This window comes from Leptonychotes weddellii, chromosome 6, assembly GCF_054177405.1.
Source record: "Leptonychotes weddellii isolate Sample4059 chromosome 6, ASM5417740v2, whole genome shotgun sequence".
In the NCBI taxonomy this organism is placed as follows: Eukaryota; Metazoa; Chordata; class Mammalia; order Carnivora; family Phocidae; genus Leptonychotes; species Leptonychotes weddellii.
The window spans coordinates 48,640,253-48,667,689 of NC_138374.1; the positions used below are offsets into that span (position 1 = coordinate 48,640,253).

Here is a 27,437-nt window from a genome sequence, read left to right on the forward strand (position 1 = left end):
CATTGCTGCTATAAACATTGGGGTGCATGTGCCCCTTCAGAAGTGAGTTAGTTTCTTCTTTTTAAAAATGTGTTTATTTTTAGGACTTAACCTTTAAAAAAAAAAACAGTATTTTTCTTGCTTACAATTCACATACTTCTTTGCATTTGTTAATATGCATAAAATATTATTTGCAAGTAAAGGAAATAACTATTGGTTTATATCTTCTTTGAATAGTCATGTGAAAGGAATGTGTTAAGAATTTTCTCATATTGCAGTATTTTAATCCCAGTGTATATTTTTCTAATCCCTTTTCTGGTCAGTATAGATGAGGACTTTGATTTTTGTTCCTTAGTCAGCCATAGACACATTGCATACTTTGTCTGTGTAAGGCACTGGGTTGGGAATTCTGGATAATTAAAAGAATAGTATCTAGTCTCTTTTTTTAAAAAATTAGTTTTAATTAATTAATAATTATTCCAGTATAATTTATATACAGTGTTATATTAGTTTCATGTGTACAATATAGTGATTCAGCAATTCTCTGTGTTACTCAGTGCTCATCACAATAAGTGGACTCTTAATCCCTTTTACCTATTTTACTCATCCCCCCACTTGCTTCCCCTCTGGCAACTACCAGTTTGTTCTCTATATTTAAGAGTCTGTTTTTTTGTTTTGTCTCTTTTTTCCTTTGTTCATTTGTTTTGTTTCTTAAATTCCACATATGAGTGAAATCATATGGCATTTGTCTTTCTCTGACTGATTTATTTCATTTAGCATTATAACCTTTATACCCTCTAAGTCGATCCATATTGTTGCAAATGGCAAGATTTCATTCTTTAGTATTGCTGAGGAATATTCCTTTGTGTGTATGTGTGTTTATACACCACATCTTCCTTATCCATTCATCTATTGATGGGCATTTGGGTTTCTTCCATATTTTGGCTATTGCAAATGATGCTGCAATAAACATCGGGGTGCATCTATCGTTTAATTAGTATTTTCATATTCTTTGTGTAAATACCTAGTAGTGGACTTACTGGATCATATGGTAATTAGCTAGTTTTAACTTTCTGAGCAACCTCCATGCTGTTTTCCACAGTGACTGCACCAGTTTGCATTCCCAGCAGTGCACAAGGGTTCTTTTTTCTCCACATCCGTACCAACATGAGCTGTTTTTTGTGGTTTTGATTTTAGCTATTCTGACAGGTGTGAGGTGATACCTCATTGTGGTTTTGATTTGCATTTCCCTGATGATTAGTGTTGTTGAGCATCTTTTCATGTAACTCTTGGTTATCTGGATATCATCTTTGGAGAAATGTCTGTTCATGTCTTCTGCCCATTTCTTGACTGGATTATTTGTTCTTTGGGTGTTGAGTTTGATAAGTTCTTTATAGATTTTGGATACTAGCCCTTTATCTGATAAGACATTTGCAAATATCTTCTCCCATTCTGTAGGTTGTCTTTTTGTTTTGCTGATGGTTTTCTTTGCTGTGCAAAAAAGCTTTTTATTTTGATATAGTGCCAGTAGTTACTGGGGTTTTTTGCTTTTATTTCCCTTGCCTCAGGAGACATATCTAGAAAAATGTTGCTACAGCCGATGTCAAAGAAATTATTACCTGTGTTCTCTTCTAGGATTTTTATGGTGCCAGATCTCACATTTAGATGTCTGATCCATTTGGAGTTATTTTTGTCTATACCTTAAGTGCTTTGGTTTCGTTTTTTTGCATGGAACTGTTTAGTTTTCCCAGCACCAATTGATAAAAGATTGCTTTTTTCCCATTGCATTTTCTTTCCTCCTTTGTTGTAAATTAATTGACCATATAATTGTGGGTTTATTTCTGGGCTCTTTATTCTGTTCTGTTGATCCGTGTGTCTGTTTTTGTGTCAGAACCACACTGTTTTGATTACTACAGCTGTACAGTATCTCTTTTTTTCCCCCCATTGGAGCCCAACAGGGGGCTTGAATTCATGACCCTGAGATCAAGACCTGAGTTGAGATCAAGAGTTGGATGTTAAAAAAAAAAAAAAAAAAAGTTGGATGCTTAACTGAGCCACCCAGATGCCCCTGTAGTGTATCTTGAAATCTGGGATTATGATACCTCTAATTCTTTTCTTTTTCAAGATTGCTTTGGCTATTTGGGGTGTTTTGTGATTACACACAGATTTTGGAATTATTTCTTGTAGTTCTGTGAAAAATACTGTTGGTATTTTGATAGGGATAGCATTAAATCTGTAGATTATCCTGGGAAGTTTTAGCAATATTTAGCAATATTCTTTCTCCCCATCCATGAACATGGAATATCTTTCCATTTATATGTTTAATATTCAGTTTCTTTCACATTGTTTTATACTTTGCAGAGTACAGGTCTTTCACCTTCTTGGTTAAGTTTATTCCTAGGTATTTTATTATGTTTGGTGCAATGGTAAATGGGATTGTTTTCTTAATTTCTTTTTCTGCTACTTTATTATTAGTGTATAGAAATGCAACAGATTTCTGTATATTGATTTTATATCCTGGAACCTTACTGAATTCATTTATCAGCTCTAGAAATTTTTCGGTGACATCTTTAGACTTTTCTATATGTAATGTTTTGTCATCTGCAAATAATGATAACTTTACTTCTTTATTGCCACTTTGGATTCCTTTTATTTGTGTGATTTCTGGTAGCCAGGATTTCCAGTACTATATTGAATAAAAGTGGTGAGAGTAGAATCCTTGTCTTGTTCCTAATCTTTTCCTAATCTTAGGGGAAAAGCTCTCAGTATTTTACTACTGAGTATGATGGTAGCTGTGGGTTTTTTATATATGGCTTTAGAGTTATGTTCCCTTTAAGCCTACTTTGTTGAAGGTTTTTATCATGAATTGATGTTGTAATTTGTTAAATGCTTTTTCTGCATCTATTGAAATGGCCATATGGTTTTTATCCTGTCTCTTGTTGATGTGAGGTATCATGTTGTTTGATTTGCAAATATTGAACTATCCTTGCATGCCAGGAATAAATCCCACTTGATTATGGTGAATGAGGTTTTGATGTATTGTTGGATTCTGTTTGTTAATATTTTGTTGAGGATTTTTGTGTCTATGTTCATTGAGATAATGGCCTGTAGTTCTCCATTTTTATAGTGTCTTTATCTGGTTTTGGTATCAGGGTAATGCTGGCCTCATAAAATGTATTTGGAAGCTTTCCTTCCTTTTACATTTTTGGAATATTTTGAGAATAGGTTTTTTTTTTTTTTAAGATTTTATTTATTTATTTGACAGAGACATAGAGAGCTCAGATAGGCAGAGCGGCAGGCAGAGGGAGAGGCTCTCTGCGGACCAGGGAGCCTGATGCGGGGCTCGATCCCAAGACCCTGGGATCATGACCTGAGCCAAAGGCAGACACTTAACTAACAGCCACCCAGGCGCCCCAAGAATAGGTTTTAACTCTTCTTTAAATGTTGGATAGAATTCACCTGTGAAGCCATCTAGTCCTGGACTTTTGTTGTTTGGAAGTCTTTTGATTACAGATTCAATTTCGTTGCTGGTAATTGGTCTGTTCAAATTTTCTGTTTCTTCCTGATTCAGTTTTAGGAGGTTATATGTTTCTAGGAATTTATCCATTTCTTCTAGTTTTATCCAATTTGTTGGCACATAATTTTTCATAATAATCCCTTATAATCCTTTGTATTTCCCTGGTGTCAGTTGTTATTTCTCCTCTTTCATTTCTGATTGTGTTTCTTTGCGTTCTCTCTCTCTCTTTTTAATAAGTATTGCTAAAGGTTTATCAATTTTGTTGATCTTCTCAAAGAACCAGCTTCTGGTTTCATTGATCTATTTTTTTTTTTTTTTTAGTTTCTATTTTCTATATTTGTACTCCTAATTTTTATTCTTCTTTCTTCTGTATAGCTTGTCTCTTAATGATCTTATGTTGGCCATATGACATTGCTGATATTTGACAGTTTTTGATTTGTAAAAAGAACAGAGTCATTTCACTCTCTCTAATAGTTAAAGAGCAAGGTAGATTCTGGAAATATAAAATAACAAATTATGTGATATGGTTTAGTCACTAAATCATGTAGCAGTTTGAAAGAATAAAGTCATTACCTTGGATGAAGAAAATAGGAAAAATCTTCATAGAATAGAGTTTCAGTTTCAATCTCTAATCAGCTAGAGGGGCTTCTCCTGAACATTCAGTTTTTTCTTGCTATTAATAGTTGAATTAACCTGGTAAGCCCATCAAATTTTTGTCTTCATGTAGAATTTTTTTATGTACATGTTTTTATTTGAATACCAGTTTTTATTCTTTTGGTCCCACATTTATTCTTTCAGTTCATTTTTTGTGTTTAAAAAAATAACAAAATTTATCTCCCTAATCATTTTTAAGTGTACAGTTCAGTAGTGTTAAGTATATTCACACTGTTGTCAAACAGATCTTTAGAACTTTTTCATCTGGCAGAACTAAAATTCTTTATCCATTAAATGCCTCTGTTCCCCCTCCCTGCAGCCCCTGGTTATGATTATTCTATTTCCTGTCTCCATGAAATAGACTATGTTAGATATATCCCTCATATAAGTGGGATCAGAGAGTGTTTGTCTTTTTGGCTCATTTCACTTGGCATAATGTCCTCAAGGTTCATCCATGTTGTAGCATGTGATACAATTTCCTTTCCTTTTTAGTTTTCTTTCAGAGTTACTTAAAAAAATTTTTATACAAAAAATACAAAAAGCTGTACATAACTAATGCAGACAAATTAAGGAGTTAGAAGTAAGTATACACCTGTGATCATCATTGCAATCTATGCCATAAACCTGTCCATCACTTTTAGAAGTTTTCTCCCACCTTCTCACTTGTTATTATTTTAGGTTGTTTTTTTATTTATCTTTTATTATTTTAAAAAAATATTTTAAAGATTTTATTTATTTATTAGAGAGAGAGAGAGAGAAACAGCATGAGAGGGGAGAGGGTCAGAGGGAGAAGCAGGCTCCCCGCTGAGCTGGGAGCCCGATGTGGGACTCGATCCCAGGACTCTGGGATCATGACCTGAGCTGAAGGCAGACGCTTAACCGACTGAGCCACCCAGGAACCCTATTTTAGGTTGTTTTTTTTTTTTAAAGATTTTATTTATTTATTTGTCAGAGACAGACCACAAGCAGGGAGAGAGGCAGGCAGAGGGAGAAGCAGGCTCCCCGCTGAGCAAGGAGCCCAATGTGGGACTCGATCCCAGGACCCTGGGATCATGACCTGAGCCGAAGGCAGACGCTCAATGACTGAGCCACCCAGGCGTCCCTATTTTAGGTTGTTTTAATGATAAAACACTTAATATAAGGGCTACCCTCTTAGCAAATTTTTAGAAGATTTTATTTATTTATTTAAGAGAGAGTGTGAAGGGAGGAGTAGAGGGAGAGGGACAAGCAAACTCTGCACTGAGCATGGAGCTTAATGTAGGGCTGGATGTAAGGATCCTGAGATCACTACCTGGGCCGAAATCAAGAGTGGATGCTTAACCCACTGAGCAACCCAGGCACCGCCCCACTCAGCAAATTTTTAAATATACAATACAGTTTTGTTAACTATAGGCACTGTGCTGTTCAGTAGATCTCTAGGACTTACTTTGTGTAACTGAAAATTTGTACTCTTTGACGAATATCTCCCTCCCCTAGCCCCTGGAAAGCACCATTCTACTCTGCTTCTATGAGTTTGACTGTTTAATAGTCATAATGTAAGTGGTATAATGTAGTATTTGTTCTTCTGTGTCTGGCTTATTTCACTTAGCATAATGCCCTCTAGGTTCCTCTGTGTTGTCATAAATGGTAAGATTTCCTTCCTTTTTTGATGCTAAAAAGTATTCCATTGTGTGTGTGTGGCACACACATACCACATTTTATTTATTTGTTGACTGATAGGCATTTAGGTTGCTTCCGTGTCTGGGCTATGGTGAATAATGCTGCAGTGAACATGGGAATATAGATACGTCTTTGAGATCCTGATTTCAATTTCTTTGGATATATATCCAAAGTGGAATTGCTGAATCATATTGTACTTCCGTTGTTAGTTTTTTGAAGATCTTCCATCCTGTTTTCCAAGGTGACTGTATCAATTTACATTCCCAACAACAGTGTACCGGGGATCCCTTTTCTCCACATCCTCACCAACACTTGTTATCTTTTTTTTTTTTAAATCATATCCGTCCTACCAGGTGTGAGGTAATATCCCATTGTAGTTTTTACATTTCCCTGATGATTTTTGATGTTGAGCACATTGTCGTATATATGTTGGCTATTGATGTATCTTTTTAGAAATGTTTGTTTACTTCCTTTGCTCACTTTTAATCAGGTTATTATTATTTGTTTTTGCTTTAATGTTGTAAGTTCTCTATATGTTTTGAATATTAGCCCTTTATTAAATACATGGTTTGCAAATATTTTCTCCCATTTCATAGGTTGTCTTTTCATTTTGTTGATTCTTTCTTTTGCTGTGCTGAAGCTCGTTAGTTTCATGTAATCCTGCTTGTCTCTTTTTCCTTTTGTTGCTTGTGCTTTTAGTTTCATAACCTTTATTTTTAAGGCTGAATATTATTCTTTTGTATGTATATGCCACATTATCTTTAACCACTCATCTATCAATGGTCATCTCAGTTGCTTCAAACATTTTAGCTATTGTGAATAATGCTGCTATTAATATGAATGTGCAAAAATCTCTTCATGACTCTGCTTTCAATTCTTTTGGATATATAACCAGAAGTGGGATTGCTGGATCATATAATAGTTCTATTTTTAATTTTTTGAGGAACCTCTTCATGTCGAAGTTTTCACAAGTTTAATTGCTGTTGCTTCTGCTAAACTATCTGAAAATCTTTATTTCTTGATTAATGCAATTTTTTTTTTTTTCACATCCAGGGCCCTTGCAGAATCTCCACCATCTGTAAACAACCTCAAGAGTGAACTTGGTGATAAAGGGAAGAATAAAGATGAAGGGGAAGTTTGTAACGATCAAAAAAAGGCTGCAGGTGTTTGTTTTGAGCCTCACCCAGAAGAGAAAAAGAAGAAACGTTCTGGATTCAGAGACAGAAAAGTATGGAACACAGTCTTATAAATTAGTCAGAACTGTTCTTAATTCTAAATTAGAATAATGCAGTTGAGTCTCTTTTATAGTTTATTTCAGATGGTTCGTATTCTCCTTGCAGTGATATTCACCTTTCTGCTATTTTCTTTCCTTTTTTTTTTTTTTCAAGATTTTTTATTTATTTTTTGACAGAGAAAGACACAGCGAGAGAGGGAACACAAGCAGGGGGAGTGGGAGAGGGAGAAGCAGACTTCCCGCTGAGCAGGGAGCCTGATGCGGGGCTCAATCCCAGGACCCTGGGATCATGACCTGAGCCGAAGGCAGTCGCTTAACCAACTGAGCCACCCAGCACCCCTTTTTTTAACATTTAAAAAAAAGATTATTTATTTTAGGGAGAGAGAGAGAGAGAGAGCAAGCGCACAGGTGCATGGGGGAAGAAACAGAGGGAGTAAATCTTCAGGCACACTCCCAGCTGGTCAGGGAGCCTGATGCAGAGCTCAGTGTCATGACCCTGAGATCATGACCTGAGCTGAAATCAAGAGTCGGATGCCCAACCAGCTGAGCCACCCAGGCACCCCATCATTTCTCTTTTTGATTTGAGGTGTGAGGTGATATCTCCTTATAGTTTCAATTTGCATTTTCCTGATAATTAGTGATGTTGAGCACCTTTTCATGTATCCATTGGCCCTTTGGATGTGTTCCTTGGAAAAATGCCTATTTAGGTCATTCTGCCCATTTAATTGAATTGGTTTTGTAGGTTTTTTTGTTTTCGTTTTTGCTTTTTTTTTTTTTTTGGCTTTGAAAGTTTTTATTTTAATTCCAGTTTGTTAACATACAATGTTATATTCGTTTCAGGTATATAATATAGTGATTCAACAATTCCATACATCATCCATTGCTCATCATGACACTTCTACTCCTTAATAATCCTGTCACCTTTTTAACCCATCTCCCTACCCTCTCCCCTCTGGTAATAATCAGTTCTCTATATTTAAGAGTCCATTTTTTGTTTGTTTGTTTGAGTGTGTCTTTTTAAATAGACTCCTCACCCAGTGTGGGGCTTAAACTCAAAAACCTGAGTTTGAGCTGAGATCAAGAGTCAGACATTTAACTGACTGAGGCACCCAGGTGCCCTAAGAGTCTGGTTTTTTGTCTTTTTTTCCCTTTGTTCATTTGTTTTATTTCATAAATTCCACATATGAGTGAAATCATATGGTGTTTGTCTTTCTCTGACTGACTTATTTTCATTTAGCCTTTTACCCTCTAGATCCATCCATGTTGCAAGTGACAAAATGTCATTCTTTTTTATGGCTGAGTAGTATTCCATCGTGTGTGTGTGTGTGTGTATGTGTGTCGCACACACACACACAACCTCTTCTTTATCCATTCATCTGTTGATGGACACCTGGATTGCTTCCATATTTTGACTTCTACAAATAATTCTGCAGTAAGTAGGGGTGCATGTATCTCTTAAAATTAGTGTTTTTGTATTCGTTGGGTAAATACCCAGTAGTGGAATTACTGGATCATATAGTAATTCTGTTTTTAATATTTTGAGGAACCTCCATACCATGTTGCATAGTGGCTGCACCAGTTTGCATTCCCACCAACAGTGCACAAAGGTTCCTTCTTCTCCACATCCTTGCCAACACTTGTTGTTTCTTCTGTTGTCGATTTTAGCTATTCTGACAGGAGTGAGGTGATACCTCATTCTGGTATTGATTTGCATTTTCCTTATTAGTGATGTTGAGCACTTTTCCTGTACCTGTTGGTCATCTCTGTGTCTTCTTTGGAAAAATATTCAGATCTTCTGCACATTTTTAGATCAGATTTTTTTTTATTGTATGAATTCTTTGAATTTGATAAAAGACAATGTCTTTTTGTTATAAAAGCCCTCAACAAATTGGGTAGAGAAGGCACTTACTGCAACTTAAGAAAGGCAGTATATGACAAATCCACTGCTAACATCATAGTGAACACTGAAAGGTTGAAATCTTTTCCTTTGTAATGAGGAAGAGGGCCCACAGGGGTGCCCACTCTAAACTGTCTTTTACTAAAGTACTGGGAGTTCCACCTAGAGCAATTAGGAAAGACAAATATAAGGCATCCAAATAGGAAAGAAAGAAGGAAAATTGTTATTAATCTGGAGATCATATGATCTTATATAATGATAATCCTAAAGACTCAATCAAAAAGCTATTGGAACTGATGAACAAATTCAGCAAAGTTGCAGGATATAAAATCAATATGCAGAATTGATTATGTTTCTATACACTAACAGTGAATTATCTGAAAAGGAAATAAAGATAATTATTCCATTCACAGTAGCATCAAGAACAATAAAATACATAGGAATAAATTTAACCAAGGTAATGAAAGATCTGTGCAATGAAAACTATAAGTCTTTGTTGAGAGTTATAAGAAGACACACACAAATGAAAAGATGTCCTGTGTTGGGGCGCCTGGGTGGCTCAGTTGGTTAAGCGACTGCACTGTCACTTGCATTCACTTGGCCTCAAGGTATTATAGCCTTGATTTTCCTTAGGCATTATACCAAAATTAAACCCTAGCACTGGTTTCAGGACCAGCAGTTTTATTGAAGAGAACTCTCTTAACATCATGAAGTTCAAGAATGTTTTAAGTAAATGATTGAATGTAACTATTATAATTCTCTTAGTAAATCTTTTCATCAGGCTAACCATTTCAAAATCCTACAGTTATCTATATGTCTTAGCTTCTAAGCCTTTGTTATCTTAGAATGCTGTATTCCAAACCTTTTATAGTTTGTTGGCATTCCTTTGAATATAACCACTTAAAAGGAGTCAGCTTTATATCATTTAATGTGGTGTGATCTCCAATATATATTGCTAAGTGAAAAAAAGTAAAATATGTACTGCACAGTATATCTATATTAAACTTTAACAATATTGGGAATGCAAAAATCTGTTACATTCCTTGGCCTATTGTTTTAAACTAAAACTAATAATATTCAGCAACATAATTTAGGGACTTGTAACAACCCAGGAATCTGGTGAGTCTGAAGGTTATTGACTTTTAAGGTGTTGTCTTTCTATCTTTATCTTGTATAGGATGGACTTATTTTTTCAGTTCATGAAAACATCTTTTGCAGTAGCTATAGTTTATATCCTAAACATTGCAAACTGAATATTTTTATTTTTGTTGTTCAGAAGAACAAGAATACAGATGTCCTAAATAAAGTTATTTCTTCTGTAGCCAGTATTATCCAGCAGGTAGTTGTAATATAATATAAAATGCCTTTGAGTTAAGACTTGTAGCTAAATTTTAAGGCCGCTAAGAGGTTGAAAAGCTCCTTGGTGTGTTTGCCACATGCCAAATATTTTGATAAAATCTCTAAAGTCAGTACTCAGATTTTAATGCAAATTAGCATTGGAAGATTCCTGTGATGTATAGTTACAAATTAGCAGTCCTTTCATAGTTACTGAATGCACATCTGGTAGTGGAATTAAGACCACCACAATAGGGGCGCCTGGGTGGCTCAGTCGTTGGGCATCTGCCTTAGCTCAGGTCATGATCCCAGAGTCCTGGGATCGAGCCCCACATCAGGCTCCCTGCTCAGCGGGAAGCCTGCTTCTACGTCTCCCACTCCCCATGCTGTGTTCCCTCTCTCGCTCTCTCTCTGTCAAATAAATAAAATCTTTAAAAAAAAAAAAAAGACCGGGGCGCCTGGGTGGCTCAGTTGGTTAAGCGACTGCCTTCGGCTCAGGTCATGATCCTGGAGTCCCGGGATCGAGTCCCACATCGAGCTTCCTGCTCAGCAGGGAGTCTGCTTCTCCCTATGACCCTACCCCCTCTCGTGTTCTCTCTCTCATTCTCTCTTTTGCTCGCTCTCAAATAAACAAAATCTTTAAAAATTAAAAAATTAAAAAAAAAAAAAGACCACCACAAAGCTGTTGTCAGTGACCTCAAAGTGACCAGTTAGCCAGGAATGGCATGTAGTGTTAGTTGTGTTAATATGGTAAATTAAAAACATTCATAAAGTTTTTCTTAACATTAGCAAATGACTTTTAGACATTGAACTATTAGATTTTTAGATCGTATTGTCTTGACACATTTCTTACCAGTTACTTATAAGATACTGCTTATTTTTGGCTACCTCAACATCTAAAATTCAGGTATGAGAGAAATCTTTTCACCAGAATACTATGTAGTCGGTATTCTGGTAAAAGATATTTCTCTCATTCCTACATTTGTAAAAGAATATTATGTAGAAGGTACAGTGTTTTGTATGTTTCATGCACAGAATCACAGCTTGGTTGCCAGATTAAAAAAAGGGCATATTAATATTATACTCTTTTAGTAAAATGTGTGCCATATTTTATTTTGTTACTATTCAAATACTATTCAAATATTGTGTTCTTCCCAGCTTTTTTCTAAGTATGGTGTTTGTAAAATATTTCCTAATCTAATATTCAAAAGTAAATGTCTTATTGCTTCAGACTTGTTAATAGTTTCCATGATATGTAATTTTATTTTTTAATGCTATTATTTAATGTACTTTGTGTTTGAAAGACTATTAGCTATTTAAACCTGTGAATTCCCAATTCTGTTTTGTTTGGGGATTCAAGAAATTTTGTCAAAGTAAAAACTGTAAAATCAATCCCTTTTTAAAAATTTGGTATTTAAGAATCTGTAGGCTACCCTATATGTGTCATTATACCCTGTTACTGAGACCTTTTGAATTCTTGTATGACAGTTTTCAGTTTTATAGTTTTCAATGATTTAAGACATTAAGAAATTATTTGCAAAAAATTCTAAACAAAAGTTACAGAAGCATTGCCTCAACTGGAGTATGAATAGTATTTTGGAGGGGAAAGGTTTGTAAGTTTTTGAAATTCAAGTTTATGTCTAATATAAAAAAATTAGTTATAGAAAAAAGATATAATAAAATATCTCCAAAAACAAGATAGAAAATAAATGAAAATGAGAATTACTTAATATAGAAATACTCTGGATTTCTAATTGTAGGTGATGGAATATGAGAATAGGATTCGAGCATATTCTACACCAGACAAAATCTTCCGATATTTTGCCACCTTGAAAGTAATCAATGAACCTGGTGAATCTGAAGTGTTTATGACTCCACAAGATTTTGTGCGATCTATAACACCCAATGAAAAACAACCAGAACGTAAGTGCTAAAGTGAAAAATGAGATTATGATATTAATTTTGTTATATGCTTCTTTGTTTCTTTCTTTGTATTGCCTAGCCATTATAGTTATATGCAATAATTATATTCATTGTGTAGTGACTGAATGTCAAGCATTATTCCAGTCTATCGGAGTACAAAAAAGGACTATCCTCGACCAGGGTATGGGTTGAGGAGATTGTACCCAGGTGTCATCTACTAGAAAAATTTAAAGACATATACTTGTTGCCACTGGGCCACGGGGGCACAAATGGGACAAGCAGCAGACCAGAAAGCCTGGAAAGGAGGAGACCGAGAAGGAAGACATTTCAGGGAGTAGGAGTTTTGTAGGACCCTGCATACACCTGTAAATCCAGAGTATGCCCAGGGCCAGACATGTTTGGAAAAGACTTGAGTGGGCTTGTACCCCTTGCTGATCTTTGTGCTCCATGTGAGGAGGTAGTGAAAGTTAAAGCAGAGTTGTAGGAAGTCTAGCTAAAAATCAAAGGAAGTCCCCAGCTCAGAGCCAATCTGCAAATGTTAGGAGAGTTGGGGTGTTTTTTGTTTTATTTTTTCATTCTTTTTGCCTCCGGCATTTAAAGAAGTCTCTGTCATGTCACTTGCTGACTGTTTAGATAATAGAACAGAAATTTCAGTAGTGACACATGACAGAGAACACGATCTTTGCAAACATATTTTGGAAAAAAATCACTAAACACTGATGACTGTAGTCCTCAACAAGGTATATAAATCAAACACTGGGAAATAGGGAGAATCTGTTTTAATTACCCCATTATAATATTCAAAATGTCCAATTTTAATAAATTATATGGCATACCAATAATCAGGAATAAATGACCCATCAACAGAAAGAAAAAGAAATTAACTAGAAACCATCCCTGAGGAAGCCCAAGCATTACACTTATTAGACAAAGACTTAAAATCAACTGTCTTAAATATGCTCAAAGAGCTAGATGAAACCGTTGACAAAGAGCTGTAGGAAACAAGGTGAACAATGTGTTAATAGAGAATACCCATAAAGGAATAGAAATCATAAAAAAGGAACCAAGTAATAATTCTTAGGCTTGAAAAGTACAGTAGCTAAAATAAAAAAATTCACTAGAACCGTTCAACAGTAGATTTTTTAGTAGGGAGATAGAAGAATCACAGAACTTAGATTAATTGATACTGTCCAATCAGAGGAGCAGGATGCAAAAAGAATGAATAAAAATGAACATAGCCTAAGATACATAAAGTATACCAACATTTGTGTAATGGGAGTCTAAGAAAGAGAAATTAAGACATTTCCAGATAATCAAAAGCTGAGAAAGTTTGTAGCTTGTGGTTCTTCCATACCAAAAATGCTAAATGGAGTTCTTTAAGATGCTAGACAGTAACTTGATGCCATACAAAGAAATTAAAAAATAATAAAGACCCGTAAAGGTAATTACATAGGGAAATATAAAAGCCAGTATTGCTTTATTTTTTGTTTGTAACTCCTTTTTGCTTCCTTTATGATTTAAAACACAAATTCATCAAACAACAATTATAAGTATGTTAATGTTGAATCAAACTACATTATTTTCTTTTCCTTTTTTTTTTTTTTAAAGATTTTATTTATTTATTTGACACAGAGAGAGAGAGAGAGAGGAATCACAAGTAGGCAGAGTGGCAGGGAGTGGCAGAGGGAGAAGCAGGCTCCCCGCTGAGCAAGGAGCCCGATGTGGGACTCGATCCCAGGACCCTGGGATCATGACCTGAGCCGAAGGCAGACGCTTAACAACTGAGCCACCCAGGCGCCCCTCAAACTACATTATTTTCAATTTAAGATGTTAATTATCCCTAGATTAGCCACTAATAAAATAACTAAAATCTACAGAAAAGGAAATGAGGAGAAAATAGAAATGGTACACTAGAAAAAATTAAACATAAGAAGGCAAGATTGGAGGATTCAAGGGACAAAAAATATGTAAGACATATAGAAAACAAATTACAAGATGGCAGAAGCAGATCCTTTCTTATCAGCTGTCACTTTCAAGTGAATTAAACTCATCATTTAAAAGAGAGTGAGAGGAGAAGAAATATGATTCAACTTTATATTGTCTACAAGAGACTTACTTTAGATCCAAAGACACAAGTAGGTTGAAAATGGAAGTGTATAAATAGTAACCAAAAGAGAGCTGAGGTGATTTTACTAATATCAGAAAAAAATAGATTTTTCTGAGAAATTGTTACACAAGACAAAGACATTATGTATTGATAAAAGGGTCAGTTCATCAAGAAGATATAATCATGATAAATACATACATACCAAATGACAGACCCCAAAATATATGAAGGAAACATTGACAGAATTGAAGTGAGAAATAGTTTTTCAATAATAGTTGGGGTACCTGGGTGGCTCAGTTGGTTAAGCATCCAACTCTTACTTTCAGCTTCGGTCGTGATCTCATTGGTGGTAAAATCGAACCCTGCATCAGGCTCCGTGCTCAGCAGGGAGTCTGCTTGAGGTTCTCTCCTCTCCCTTTGCTCCTCCCCCTGCTCTCTCTCTCAAATAAATGAAGCATTTTTTAAAATGCTAAAAATGGTTAAATTAAAAAAAATAATAATAGTTGGGAGACTTCAGTACTGCCATTTCAGTATAGACAGAAGGTTAGTCAAGAAAGAGGACTTAATGCTATAAACCAATTAGACCAAAGATATTTACAGAACATTCCACTCAAGGAGAGCAGAATACACAGTCTTCTCAAGTGCAAATCAAATAGTCTCCAGAACAGACCAGATAAACCATATGTTAGGTAATAAAATGAATCTTAATAAATTTTAAAAGATTAAAATCATACCAAGCATCTTTTCTGCTTACAATAGAATGAAACTGTCCATCAATAACAGAAGAAAAACTAGAAAATTCATAAATATGTAGAAAGTAAACAACCAGTGGATCAGAGAAGAAATCACAAGAGAAGTTAGAAAATACTTTGAGATAAATGAAAGAGAAAACAGAATTTACCAAAACTTATGCAGTGCTGCAAAAGCAGTGCTTAGAGGTAAACTTATAGCTTTGAACACCAAAATTTAAACAGAAGAAAGATCTCAAATCAGTTTCGTAAAAACTGGTGTTGGAATTAAAAAGAAAAGCAACAAAACCCAAAGATAGTAAAATAGGGAAATAATAAATAAATGAAATAGAGAATAGAAAAATGAAAGAGAGAATCAATGAAACAAAAAATTGGTTCTTTGAAAAGATCAACAAAAATGAGAAGCCTTTAGCTAGACCAGGAAAAAGAGAGAAGGAAAATAACTAAAATCAGAAATGCAAGTGGGGAAATTACTACCTACTTATAGAAATAAAAAGGATTATAAGAGAATACTATGAAGAATTTTATACCAGCAAATTGGATTATACCTAGATAAATATGGACAGATTCCTAGAAACATACAAACCACCAGAACTCTTTTTTTTTTTTAAAGGATTTTATTTATTTATTTGAGAGAGAGAGAGTGCACGCATTCTCTCACAAGTGGGGGTGGGAGGGGTGGGAGAGGGATAAGCAGACTCACTGTTCAGCAGGGAGTCCGATGCAGGACCCTGGGATCATGACCTGATCGGAAGGCAGATGCTTAACCGACTGAGGCACCCAGGCACCCCCAAACTACCAGAACTCTTACAATTCAACAAAAAGACAAACAACTCAAGTAACAAATGGGCAAAGGACTTGAATAAACATTTCTCCAAATAAATAGGCAAATGGCCAATAAACACATGAGAACATGCTCAATTTATTAATCATGAGGGAAATACAAATCAAAACCTTGATATACTACCTCACACCCACCAGATTGGCTATAATTTAAACACAAACAAATGTTGGTGAATATGTGTAGAAGTTGACTTGTTGCTGGTGAGAATGTAGAATGGTGCAAACACTGTGGAAAGCAATTTGGACATTTCTCGGAAACTTAAATGTAGAATTAACCATAGGACCCAGCATTTCCACTACTAGTATAAGCCCGAATGAATTGAAAACAGGTGCTCAAATGAGTACGTACATATGAATATTCGCAGCAACACTATTCACAGTACCCGAAAAGTGGAAGCACCCCAAATGTTTAACAGCTGAATGGATAAACAGATTATAGTATATACATACAATGGAGTATTTTTCAGGTGTGGATGAACCTTCACAACATTATGCTAAGTGAAACAAGCTAAACACAAAATGCCACATATCATATGATTTTATTTATATGAAATATCTAATATAGGTCAATCCATAGAGCTAGAAAGTGGGTTGTTAGTTGCCAGTAGCTGGGTTGGGGGAATGAGAACTGATTGCTTAATTGCTTTGAGGGTTTCTTTTTCGGAGTGGTGAAACTAGATAGAGGTGGTAGTTAACACAACACTGTAAATGTACTAAATGCCACTGAACTACACACTTTGAAATGGTTATTTTATTTTAATAAATTTCACCTTAATTTTATTTTATTTTATTTTTAAGATTTTATTTATTTATTTGACAGAGAGAGACACAGCGAGAGAGGGAACACAAGCAGGGGGAGTAGGGGAGGGAGAAGCAGGCTTCCCGTGGAGCAGGGAGCCCGATGTGGGGCTCGATCCCAGGACCCTGGGATCATGACCTGAGCCAAAGGAAGACGCCTAACAACTGAGCCACCCAGGCGCCCCCACCTCAGTTTTTAAAGGGGGGAAAAAGTGAATGTGCAGTCAGTCCTCATTTGCAGATTTTGTGTTTGCACGTTGGCATACTCACTCAAATATACCCGTAACCCCATAATCCCTGCTTGCAGTGCTTTTGCAGTCATCTGCAGATACGTGCAGAAGAGCAAAAATTTGAGTCACCCCTTACATATGTTGGCCAGCTGAAGTCAAGCAAACTAAAGCTCTGCCTTTTTGTTTCAGCTTTCATTCTTTAAACAAGTGTCCTTGGAGGGAGGGCAGGAGAGAAGAGGGAGAGAGAATAAAATGTCTTTAAACAGAAACACCCGTAAAACAAGGTTTTTTATATATTGATTGACTAACAAAAATGTTGTGACTAGAGGTTCGAGGAACCTAACCCATATTCCCCCTAGGAGAAATTGGTCGGTATTTAGCAATTCATTTTTCATGGCAATTTTATAGAACATAAGTACCACAATTAGCAAGAAATGATGATATGATGTCTTGATTGGCTTTAAAACAATCTGGAGTGAGGAGAAGTAAGAAGGTTATAAATGAAATAGGGTTGGCGATGTGTTGACAATTGTTAAAGCTAAGTGATGAGTGTATATATGTTGATTATATTATTTTCTGTATTTTTATACTTGAAAATTTCCATAACAAAAAATGTTAATATGTAGATTTCTTCCACCTTTGATGGGGTGATAGTTCTACCCAGAGTTTTCATTTGTCCTAAAGATGTATTAATGTTAATAAATAGGGGCAAAACATTACAAACTCCCTTGTTAGAAAATGTCATAACTCTTTCTGGTTCCCCAAGCTCACACTGCTATTTCACATGTTTGTATTTTGACCATATAATTTACTCACCCTGAGTGATGCCCTTTCCCTCTCAAATACATGATGAATTCTTATTTATTTTTCAAAATCCAACTCAAATGCCACTCCTTATGGTGCCTTCCTTAAACATATCGTTTCGTTTTTATATCCTACTCCTGTACCATATATGCTTTAGAGGATCTCTGCTGCTGTAGCATGGGACCTCTGCAGGAGCCCACTCAACTGTGTTGGAATATGCACACATGTGGAGGTACAACGGAGTTTACTCTTTGTTGAGATTTGGTGGATAAATACTCTCTTCTCCACTGTCTTGGGTGGTCAGTTCTGAGACATAAACTACATGGTTTCTCAGATGGACCAAGGAGAAGTGAGCCCTAGTTGTCTAAAGCAGTAATCAGCTCAATAACACACCCTTGAATTGGCTTTCCCTCCTTTCCTGTTTGCCTTTTCCTGATCCTCTTGCAATGATTCTCTACTTTTCAGAAAACCCAATCTAGACATCATTTATTTTACCTCATTTGTATTATAAAATTTCACACATTTTGGATTTTCCTGATTGTATCCCTATGGTATTATTTAATATGTTCTTCTATACTTTGCATTTCACCCATGTAGAAAATATATAGAAAGCAACTGAAAGAGAATATATCAAATGTATTCTCTAAATGCTGAAGTTATAAGGAATTATTTTATTCTTCTTTATGTGTTCCTTTATTTTCTAACAGACTGCATATACATTTATTCAACGAGTATTCATTGATTGACCTCTGCTGTGAGTTAGACACTTTTCTATGTGGAAGGGATGCAGTAATGAATAACATAGACAAAAATTCCTCCTTTTACAGAGTAGACAGTCTCTTATAATCAGAAAGAAGGTATATAAGGTTTCTACTAATTGCATTGAATTTTAGATTAAGAACCTTTTAAATTAGTTTTAGCTCCTTGTGAGATGTGGAAGGAGAGATTAAAGAAGGCTTCCATTTAAGATGGAGAAAAAAGGACTGTAAAATATTTTCCTGGTTTTTATGATAGTAAAATATTTTTGTACCTGTCAAATTATTTCTGAATCTAATTTATATCAGTAACTTTAATTTAAATAAGAATGTGCTTTGCTTCCAGTGTGACAGTGAAAATGAAGCAATATTCTAGGCATGTCACTAAAGATTATTTGGTCATTTGAGGAAGATTTTTTTTTTCCCTTTAGAAATCATATATTTTAATTGCTTCTACCCATTTTGATATTTAACTTTATAATCTTTTGTTTTTTAATTATTGAAAAACCTGTTACATGAGCAGAATAGTTACTAAATATCTAATATGCCATGCATATTCCTGGTTTTCATAAAAAGCCAGAATAATGAATAATTGCTTTTCTTTTAAGGTGATGATCATGAGGGAAAATTATAATATATTAAAATGAGATCCATTTGGGAAATCTGGCTTCATTTTTGTTTGCTCATGAACAAGAATTTCCACAAATGTTAATGCAGCAGAAGTAAAATATGTATTATTCCTATATGGGTTGAAATAAAGAAAAGAATAAGGCTATTTCTTTTTATAGTTTGAATTTCTATCATCAGATGGCTGGACTATAGCCAGTAGTTCATATTTCAACTTTGTTGTGTCATGTCTTTCACACATACCATATCCCAGGATACCTAACAGATCTAAATTTATAAGTTTTAGTTTTAGAACAGTTTAAAGCATACAAAGTCCTAAAAGTGAGCAGTTTTTTTTTTTTCAAAGATTTTATTTTAGAGAGAGAGAGAATGCAGGCAAGTGGTGGGGAGGGGGGAGAGGGGGGAGAGAGAGAGAATCTCAAGCAGACCCACCACTGAGCAGGGAACCCGCCATAGGGCTTAATCCCAGGACCCCGAGATCATGACCTGAGCTGACATCAAGAGTCGGGCACTCAACAGACTGAGCCACCCAGGTACCCCTAAGCAGTTTTGAAATGAGTGGAGAGCTAGGGTGCCTGGGTGGCTCAGTCGGTTAAGTGTCTGCCTTCAGCTCAGGTCATGATCCCAGGGTCCTGGGATCGAGCCCTGCATCGGGCTCCCTGCTCCGTGGGGAGCCTGCTTCTCCTTCTCCCTCTGCTTATGCTCTCTCTCTCTGTCAAATAAATAAAATCTTAAAAAAAAAAAAAAAGAGTGGAGAGCTAGTGAAGTTCAGTAAAAAGCTGACTAAGAATATTTCTGCACTGAATACCAAGAAAATTTAGAGTAGCCAATACATTAAATGGGAAAAAAAGTATAGTATATACTTGAATATGTCTCATATTCCTTTCTGTTCAATCCTCATGTCTGCACCATCCCCAGGTATAGTGGATAAGGCAGTTGCTTCAGGCTCTGGGCTTTGAGTGACTCTTGCTACTGTAGTAACCAGTATTACATAGCCAGCCAATGATTGGGAGAAGCAGCAGCAATGGGAGAATTTTTAAAGAACTATATAGAAAAACTTGAGCTTTAGTTAGAGTAAAGAGGATCCCTATTTCCTTTCCACCATATCCCACTGGCTGACAGTATTTATATTGACCTGATTTTGTCTCTGTGGAACGTGAAAAGAATGTAAAAAGGTAAACATAGATCATACTGTGATTTACTTATCCTGAACTTCATGTTCCCTCTGGGATGACCCTTCATGCATTTAATAATCTTACCTTTACTTTGAGACACATAATTTTATACTTGATCATATACAGTGGGTTCTGGCTCAAGATGGTGACGTAGGAGGATTCTGAACCTCCTCCCACAGACACACCAAATCTGTAGCTACATACAAAACAATTTCCTCTGAAAGAAACCCAAAAACTAGATGAGCGACTCCTACACATTGGGCAAATGAGAAAAAAACCCACACTGAAATAGATAGGAGAGGCTGAGACACATTCTTGCCATAGACCCCATCCCTGGCACAGCAACCAGTAGTCAGGAGGGAATTCACAACCCTGAGCTTCTACTGGAGGAGCTGGGGCACTGAACCCCACAGCTGGCACCCCAGTTTTTGAGACCTGCACCTGAGAGATGAGCCTCCTGAACATCTAGCTTTAAAGCCAAGAGGCCTTATGTCTACAACATCCAAAGGGCCCATGCAAACACTACATCAAAAACTAATGATGAAGTTATGGTGACTAACAAAAACTAATGATGAAGTATGGTGACTAACATAACATAATAAAATAAATAAATAAATAAAATGAATTTGGAGGCCAAAAAAACAAAGGGCCCATGCAGAGGCAGGACTCACATTTGTAGGTTCTATAGGACTGTATCAAACAGAGAAACAGTTCTTAACCAGGGCACAGTGCAGAGACAACAGACTGAAATACATCCCCAGTCTTTCTGTGAAAGAGGCCTATTGGCTTGTTTTGAAGCTTTGGCCTGTGGAGCAGGCTTCTGGTTTAACGCACATCTGAAGGACTGCTGAAATACTCTGCAAAGACCTTGGAAGTCAGTGGGAGCTATCTTTGTACTCTCCCTCTGCCTCACTCCAGGTCACCAGGATCTTCTGGAAGGGAACCTGTGCACATGTCTGGAGCTCTGGTTTGTGTCACTGCCACCTAGGACACACCCCTTGATCACCTGGCTATCCTGGCCATTAGGGTTTATGTTTGCAGGTGCCATGGGACTGTAACAAATGGAGAAACAGTTCTTAATTGGCTTCCTCCCCAGGGCACAGTGCAGCAACCTGAGACCGAAAAATACCCCAAGTTTTTCTGTGATAGAGGCTTATTGGCTTATCTTTATAGCTGTGGCCTGAGAACAGGCTTCTAATTAAACACACATCTAGGGGCCAGCTATAATCCTCTCCAGAGACTGGGGAGACTCATGGGTGTCATCTTCATCCTCTCTCTGCCCTGCCCCAGGTGGTAAGTTTCTGAGAAAGGAGCTTCTGTACATACTTGGCTTCCCAGCTTTTGTGGCTTCCGCCCAGAGGACACAGCTTTTAATAATTTGGCTCTAGTAGCAGTGGGGCTTGTGTTTACAGATTCAGTGGATAATAAGAAACAAACAAAAAACAATTTTTAACTGGCTATCATTCAGGGCTCAGTGCAGAAGCAGCAAACAAAAACACCCATCTCCCAGTCTTCCCCTGAAAGAGGTATATTTGCATACTTCAAAAGCTGCTACTTGGAGCACCTGCGTGGCTCAGTCGGTTAAGTGTCCAACTCTTGGTTTAGCTCAGATCATGATCTCATGGGTTCTGGGATCAAGTTCTGCATTGGGCTCCATGCTGGGCATGGAACCTGTTTGGGATTCTCTCTCTCCCTCTCCTTCTTCCTTCCTCCCCTCAAAAAAGCTGCTACCTGAGACTCTGGCTTCCAATTAGTTTGAATCTAGGTGCTGACTGAGATTCTCCTCTTTGACATACTGAGAAGGTCTTGGCATATCCTCAACTACTAGGAGCCTCTAAGAGTAAAGTAGGCTGCTTGGACAATCAAAGGTTTGAGAGAAAACCAAGAACTAGGGCAGGGTTGAACAGTAAGGTTGAATTTCTAAATGAGGTCATTCCTTTAGGATTGAGAGAGGTGGCTGTTTTGTTGAATGCATGGAAACCCAACACAGAGAGTCAAAGAAAATGAAGAAATAGAGGAATATATTCCAAAGGAAAAAAGATAAAACCTCAGAAAAAGACCTTAATGAAATGGAGATAAGTGATTTACTTGATAAAGAGTTTGAAATAACAAAGATGCTTACCAAACTCAGCAGAATAATGTGTGAATAAAGTGAGAATTTCAGCAAAGAGAGAAAATATAAGAAAGTATCAAATAGAAGTCACAGAGCTGAAGAATACAATAACTGAACTGAAAAATACAATAGAGGGGTTCAACAGCAGAGTAGCTGAAGCAGAAGAAAGGATCAGTGAACTTGAAGAAAAAGCAGTGACCTATTCAATCAGTGTAGCAAAAAGAGAAAAGAATAAGAATGAGTGAAGATAGCTTAAGGAACTTACGGGACAACACCAGTGGACCAACATCCACATTATAGGAGGCCTAGAAGGAGAAAAGAGAAAGGGGCAGAAAAGAAATCTTATTTGAACAAGTAATGTCTGAAAATTTCTCTGAGCTGGGGAAGGAGACAGACATCCAGATCCAGGAGCTCAGTTCTAAATAAGATGAATCCAGGGGCGCCTGGGTAGCTCAGTCGTTAAGCGTCTGCCTTCGGCTCAGGTCATGATCCCAGGGTCCTGGGATCGAGCCCTGCATCGGGCTCGCTGCTTGGCGGGAGGCCTGCTTCTCCGTCTCCCACTCCCCCGGCTTGTGTTCCTTCTCTTGAGGTGTCTCTCTGTCAAATAAATAAATAAAATCTTTAATAAACAAACAAATAAGATGAATCCAAGGAGACCCACACTAAGACACATTATAATTAAGTGTCAAAAGTTAAAGGCAAGGAGAGAATCTTAAAAGCAACAAGAGAAAAACAACTTGTTATGTATAAGGGAACCTCCACAAGACTATAAGCAGACTTTTCAGCAGAAACTTTGCAAATTGGAAGAAAATGGCACCATTTACAGAAAGTGCTCAAAGCAGAAAACTGCTAACCAAGAACACTCTACCCAACAAAGCTGTCCTTCAGAATTGAAGGAGAGAGAGAGTTTTCAAGACAAGCAAACACTAAAGGAGTTCATCACTACTAGACTAGCTTTATAAGAAATGTTAAAGGGAGGGGCACCTGGGTGGCTCAGTCATTAAGCGTCTGCCTTCTGCTCAGGTCATGATCCCAGCGTCCTGGGATCCAGCCCCACATCGGGCTCCCTGCTCCGCGGGAAGCCTGCTTCTCCCTCTCCCACTCCCCCTGCTTGTGTTCCCTCTCTCGCTGTGTCTCTCTCTGTCAAATAAATAAATAAATCTTAAAAAAAAAAAAGAAAAGAAATGTTAAAGGAAGTTCTTTAAGCTGAAACAAAAGGGCACTAATTTAGTAATAGGAAAACATAGGAAAGTACAGACAATGAATATATTTTTGAAGTTTTTTTGTGCTACTGTTTTCTCTCCAACAAGGTAAGTTACTTCTGTTGAAGAACCTTGTCTTCTACTTTTACTTTTAGTTCCTTGCAGTGTTGCTGAGTATAGAGCAGGTGTTGGTCAGCAACAGTGAACTGCCTGTTTCTATATGGCCTATGAGCCGAGACAGGTTTTTACTTTTTTTTTTTTTCTCATTTAAAAAAGAATACTTTGGGGTGCCTGGGTGGCTCAGATGGTTAAGCGTCTGCCTTCGGCTCAGGTCATGATCCCAGGGTCCTGGGATTGAGTCCCACATCGGGCTCCTGGCTCAGCGGGGAGCCTGCTTCTCCCTCTGACCCTCCCCCCTCTCATGCTGTTTCTCTCTCGCTTACTCTCAAAAAAATAAATAAAATCTTTAAAAAAAAAAAAAGAATACTTTGTGACACCTGAAAATTATATGAAGCTCAAATTTAGGTGTCCATAAAAGAGTTTTATTGGAGTATATCCAGACTCATTCATTAGGTATTATTTATGACAGCTTTCATGCAATAGCAGAGTTAAATAGTTGCAACAGAGACTATATGTGGCCCACAAAGCCTAAGATATTTTCTTTTTTTTTAAATTTTATTATGTTCTGTTAATCACCATACATTACATCATTAGTTTTTGATGTAGTGTTCCATGATTCTTTGTTTGCGTATAACACCCAGTGCTCCACTTAAGGTACTTTTTTTTTTTTTTGATACTTTCTATTTGACCTTTTATGGAAAAAATTTATGACCCCTTCCAAAACAATAAGAAACATATGTATTGTTCTCTGTCCTTGGTTTCTGACACAGAGCTCCTAAAGCCCTTGTAGTTAGGATGCCAGGAGCTACCCAGAATCTGTTCTTCTCATATGGATGGCAGAGTTGTAAGAAATCAAGCCAACCTCAGAAGTCCATTCCAGAGGTGACTTAAGGTGGCTCAGTCAGTTAAGTGTCTGCCTTTGTGATCTTGGTGTCCTGGGAATGAACCCCATGTCCAGCTGCCTGCTCAGTGGGGAGTCTGCTTCTCCCTCTCTGCCTGCCTCTCCCCGCACCCCGCTTGTGCATGCTCTCTCTCTCAAATAAATGGATGAAATCTTAAAAAAAAAAAAAAAAGCCCATTCCACTCCCCTCCCCTTACCTTATCTCTCCCTCCCTCCCTCTTTTATATTCTATCCCTGAGATAGAACCAATTTAATGTGTCTCTCTCTGTCAAATAAATAAATAAACTTTAAAAAAAAAAAAACAATAAAATGGTAGACCTAAAACCAAACATATCAAAAATTACATTAAATACAAATCCTCTAAACACATTAATTAGAAGGTGGAAACTATGATATTGGATAAAAAATAAAATCCAATTATATGTTGTCCACAGGAAACCCATTTTAAAGATACTGCTATATTTAGGTAGATTAAAAGTAATAGGATGGAGGGATGCCTGAGTGGTTCAGTCGGTTAAGCATCCGACTTGATTTCAGCTCAGGTCATGATCTCAGGGTTATGAGACTGAACCCTGTGTTGGGCTTGCAGTGGGTGTGGAGCCTGCTTAAGATTCTCTCTCTCCCCACCCTAAATCAATCAATCATCAACCAACCAGTCTCTCCCTCTGGCCCTCCCCACCCAAAATAAACACATAAGGTGATAGGATGGAAAAAGATATAATAAGAAAAATGAATCAAAATAAAGAGTGGCTACATAAATATGAGACCAGGTAGACTTCAGAGCAAAAAAATATTAGCATAAAGGTCAGTTACATAATGATAAGAGAGTCAATTCATGAAGAAGACAGAATAATACATTTTAAACATGTATGCACCTACATGTAATTAACATTACATGTTAATTAGTTAATTAGTTGAATTTAAATTAAAAGCATAAAAAAATAAAACAAGTCTTTTAAATGTTCGTTATGAAGCTTAAACTGAGGGGCGCCTGGGTGGCTCAGTTGGTTAAGCGACTGCTTTCGGCTCAGGTCATGATCCTGGAGTCCCTGGATCGAGTCCCGCATCGGGCTCCCTGCTCGGCAGGGAGCCTGCTTCTCCCTCTGACCCTCCCCCCTCTCATGTGCTCTCTCTCTCATTCTCTCTGTCTCAAATAAATAAATAAAATCTTTAAAAAAAAAAAATGAAGCTTAAACTGAGAGTATTCTTTTATTTATTTATTTATTTATTTTTGAGAGAGAGCGAGCGAGGATAGGCGGGGGCGGGGGGCGGGTGGAACGCAGCGGGAGATGCAGACTCCCTACCAAGTAGGGAGCCTGATGCAGAGCTCGATCCCAGGACCCTGGGATCATGACCTGAGCCGAAGGCAGATGCTTAACCAATTGAGCCACCCAGGCACCCTACTGAGAGTATTCTTACAGCACTTATGCACATTTATATTATTTTTGGTGTGGGCTCAAGAAGAGAGCCAACCGCCACAATTAAAAGGTTTTTAGACAAAATCAGAAAACATTCATTTTATCTTTCTGAGCTTCAGCTTTCTCATTAGTAATAACAATAAGATAGTGTTTACATCACACTAGGAGCATTTAATGACTTCGAAATTTCTTTGGATAAAAGTTTAAGAGTCACAGGAAGCACCTTAAGGAAAACAGCATAATGTCCAGTGTTTCTAAGCATGGACCCGAAGAGCAGAGGTGGAGAAATGGAAGGGAACCATGTTATAGGGGAGTCACTTGAGTATCATTTTCATACTACACAGTCTGTGTTTTCCCCTTCCTTCTCCATACTCTCCCTCCTCCCAGTAATTGGACCTAATAGAAGCTCTAGAGGAGTAGTGAGTAAGAATAGCTTGAATTATTTCATCCATCCACATTTCCCATACTACATCCACCCCAGTCATGTTAAGAACTGATCTAATCTGACCATCTGCTTCATTTGACAGGTAAAGAAATCTAAATATAATAAGATGAAATAATCATTTTTTTCATCTTAAAAGTATTAATCTCTTGGCCTATTTTATATCTGTATTTGCTTATAAATGACAGGAATTCTCAGTGTGTGCCAAGTTGTCCTTACATGCCCCTCCTTTTTTTATTTTTTGCGAAGGTACATGGTAAAATATTTTCCAAACTATAACAAAGAGCATTCAGTGAAAACACAAATCTGTTCCATCTTCGCCACCCTCTGATTCCATGTCACATAAGCTACCACTTTTTAAGTTTTAAGTTAACTTTTTTTTAGTTCTTTTAGGTATTACTCGAATAATTTGAAATGTGGCTAGTTTGAATTGAGATGTGCAATAATTGTAAAATGCACAACAGATTTTGAAAACTTAGCATGAAAAGGTTAAAATATCTCATTAATAATTTTTATATTGATTAGACATTGAAATGATGCTATTTTGAATATATTTTGTTAAATAAATTATATTAAAATTAATTTTACTGGTTTCTTTTGATTATTTTAAGAATAATTAAAATTATTAACTGTTAGAAAATTTTAAATTATACATATGGTTCACATTTGTTGCTCACATTATATTTCTTTTGGACAGTGGACTTTTAGGACTACTCTAATTACTAGTAAGCATGTATTTCCCTTAGTTGATGTACCAAGTTTACTCATGAGATACCTGATTCTAGTCTGATTCTCATTCTTTTATAAAGGACCAAGGTTTTTTCTGGAAAGTCTTAGGATTTTCTTATTCTTGGTATTCTGAAATTTCATAAGCATATACTGAGTTGTACACAGTTCTTGTTCATTTTGCTTATTAGAACACTTGGTAAGCCCTAGCTTGTGTTACTCTTCAGCT

The 27,437-nt window shown here is 36.7% G+C and overlaps 1 protein-coding gene across 4 annotated transcripts in view; it reads left to right on the forward strand.

The window, feature by feature from the left end:
- The window catches only part of MICU1 (mitochondrial calcium uptake 1), a 224,209-nt gene that overhangs the window by 58,398 nt on the left and 138,374 nt on the right, over window positions 1-27,437 (forward strand). For all 4 annotated transcript variants that reach the window (XM_081822958.1, XM_081822955.1, XM_081822956.1 and 1 more), the window contains 2 exons: window positions 6,863-7,037; window positions 12,036-12,198. In XM_081822958.1, the coding sequence (XP_081679084.1) occupies window positions 6,863-7,037; window positions 12,036-12,198 (338 nt within the window). The remainder of the gene's footprint in view (window positions 1-6,862; window positions 7,038-12,035; window positions 12,199-27,437) is intronic.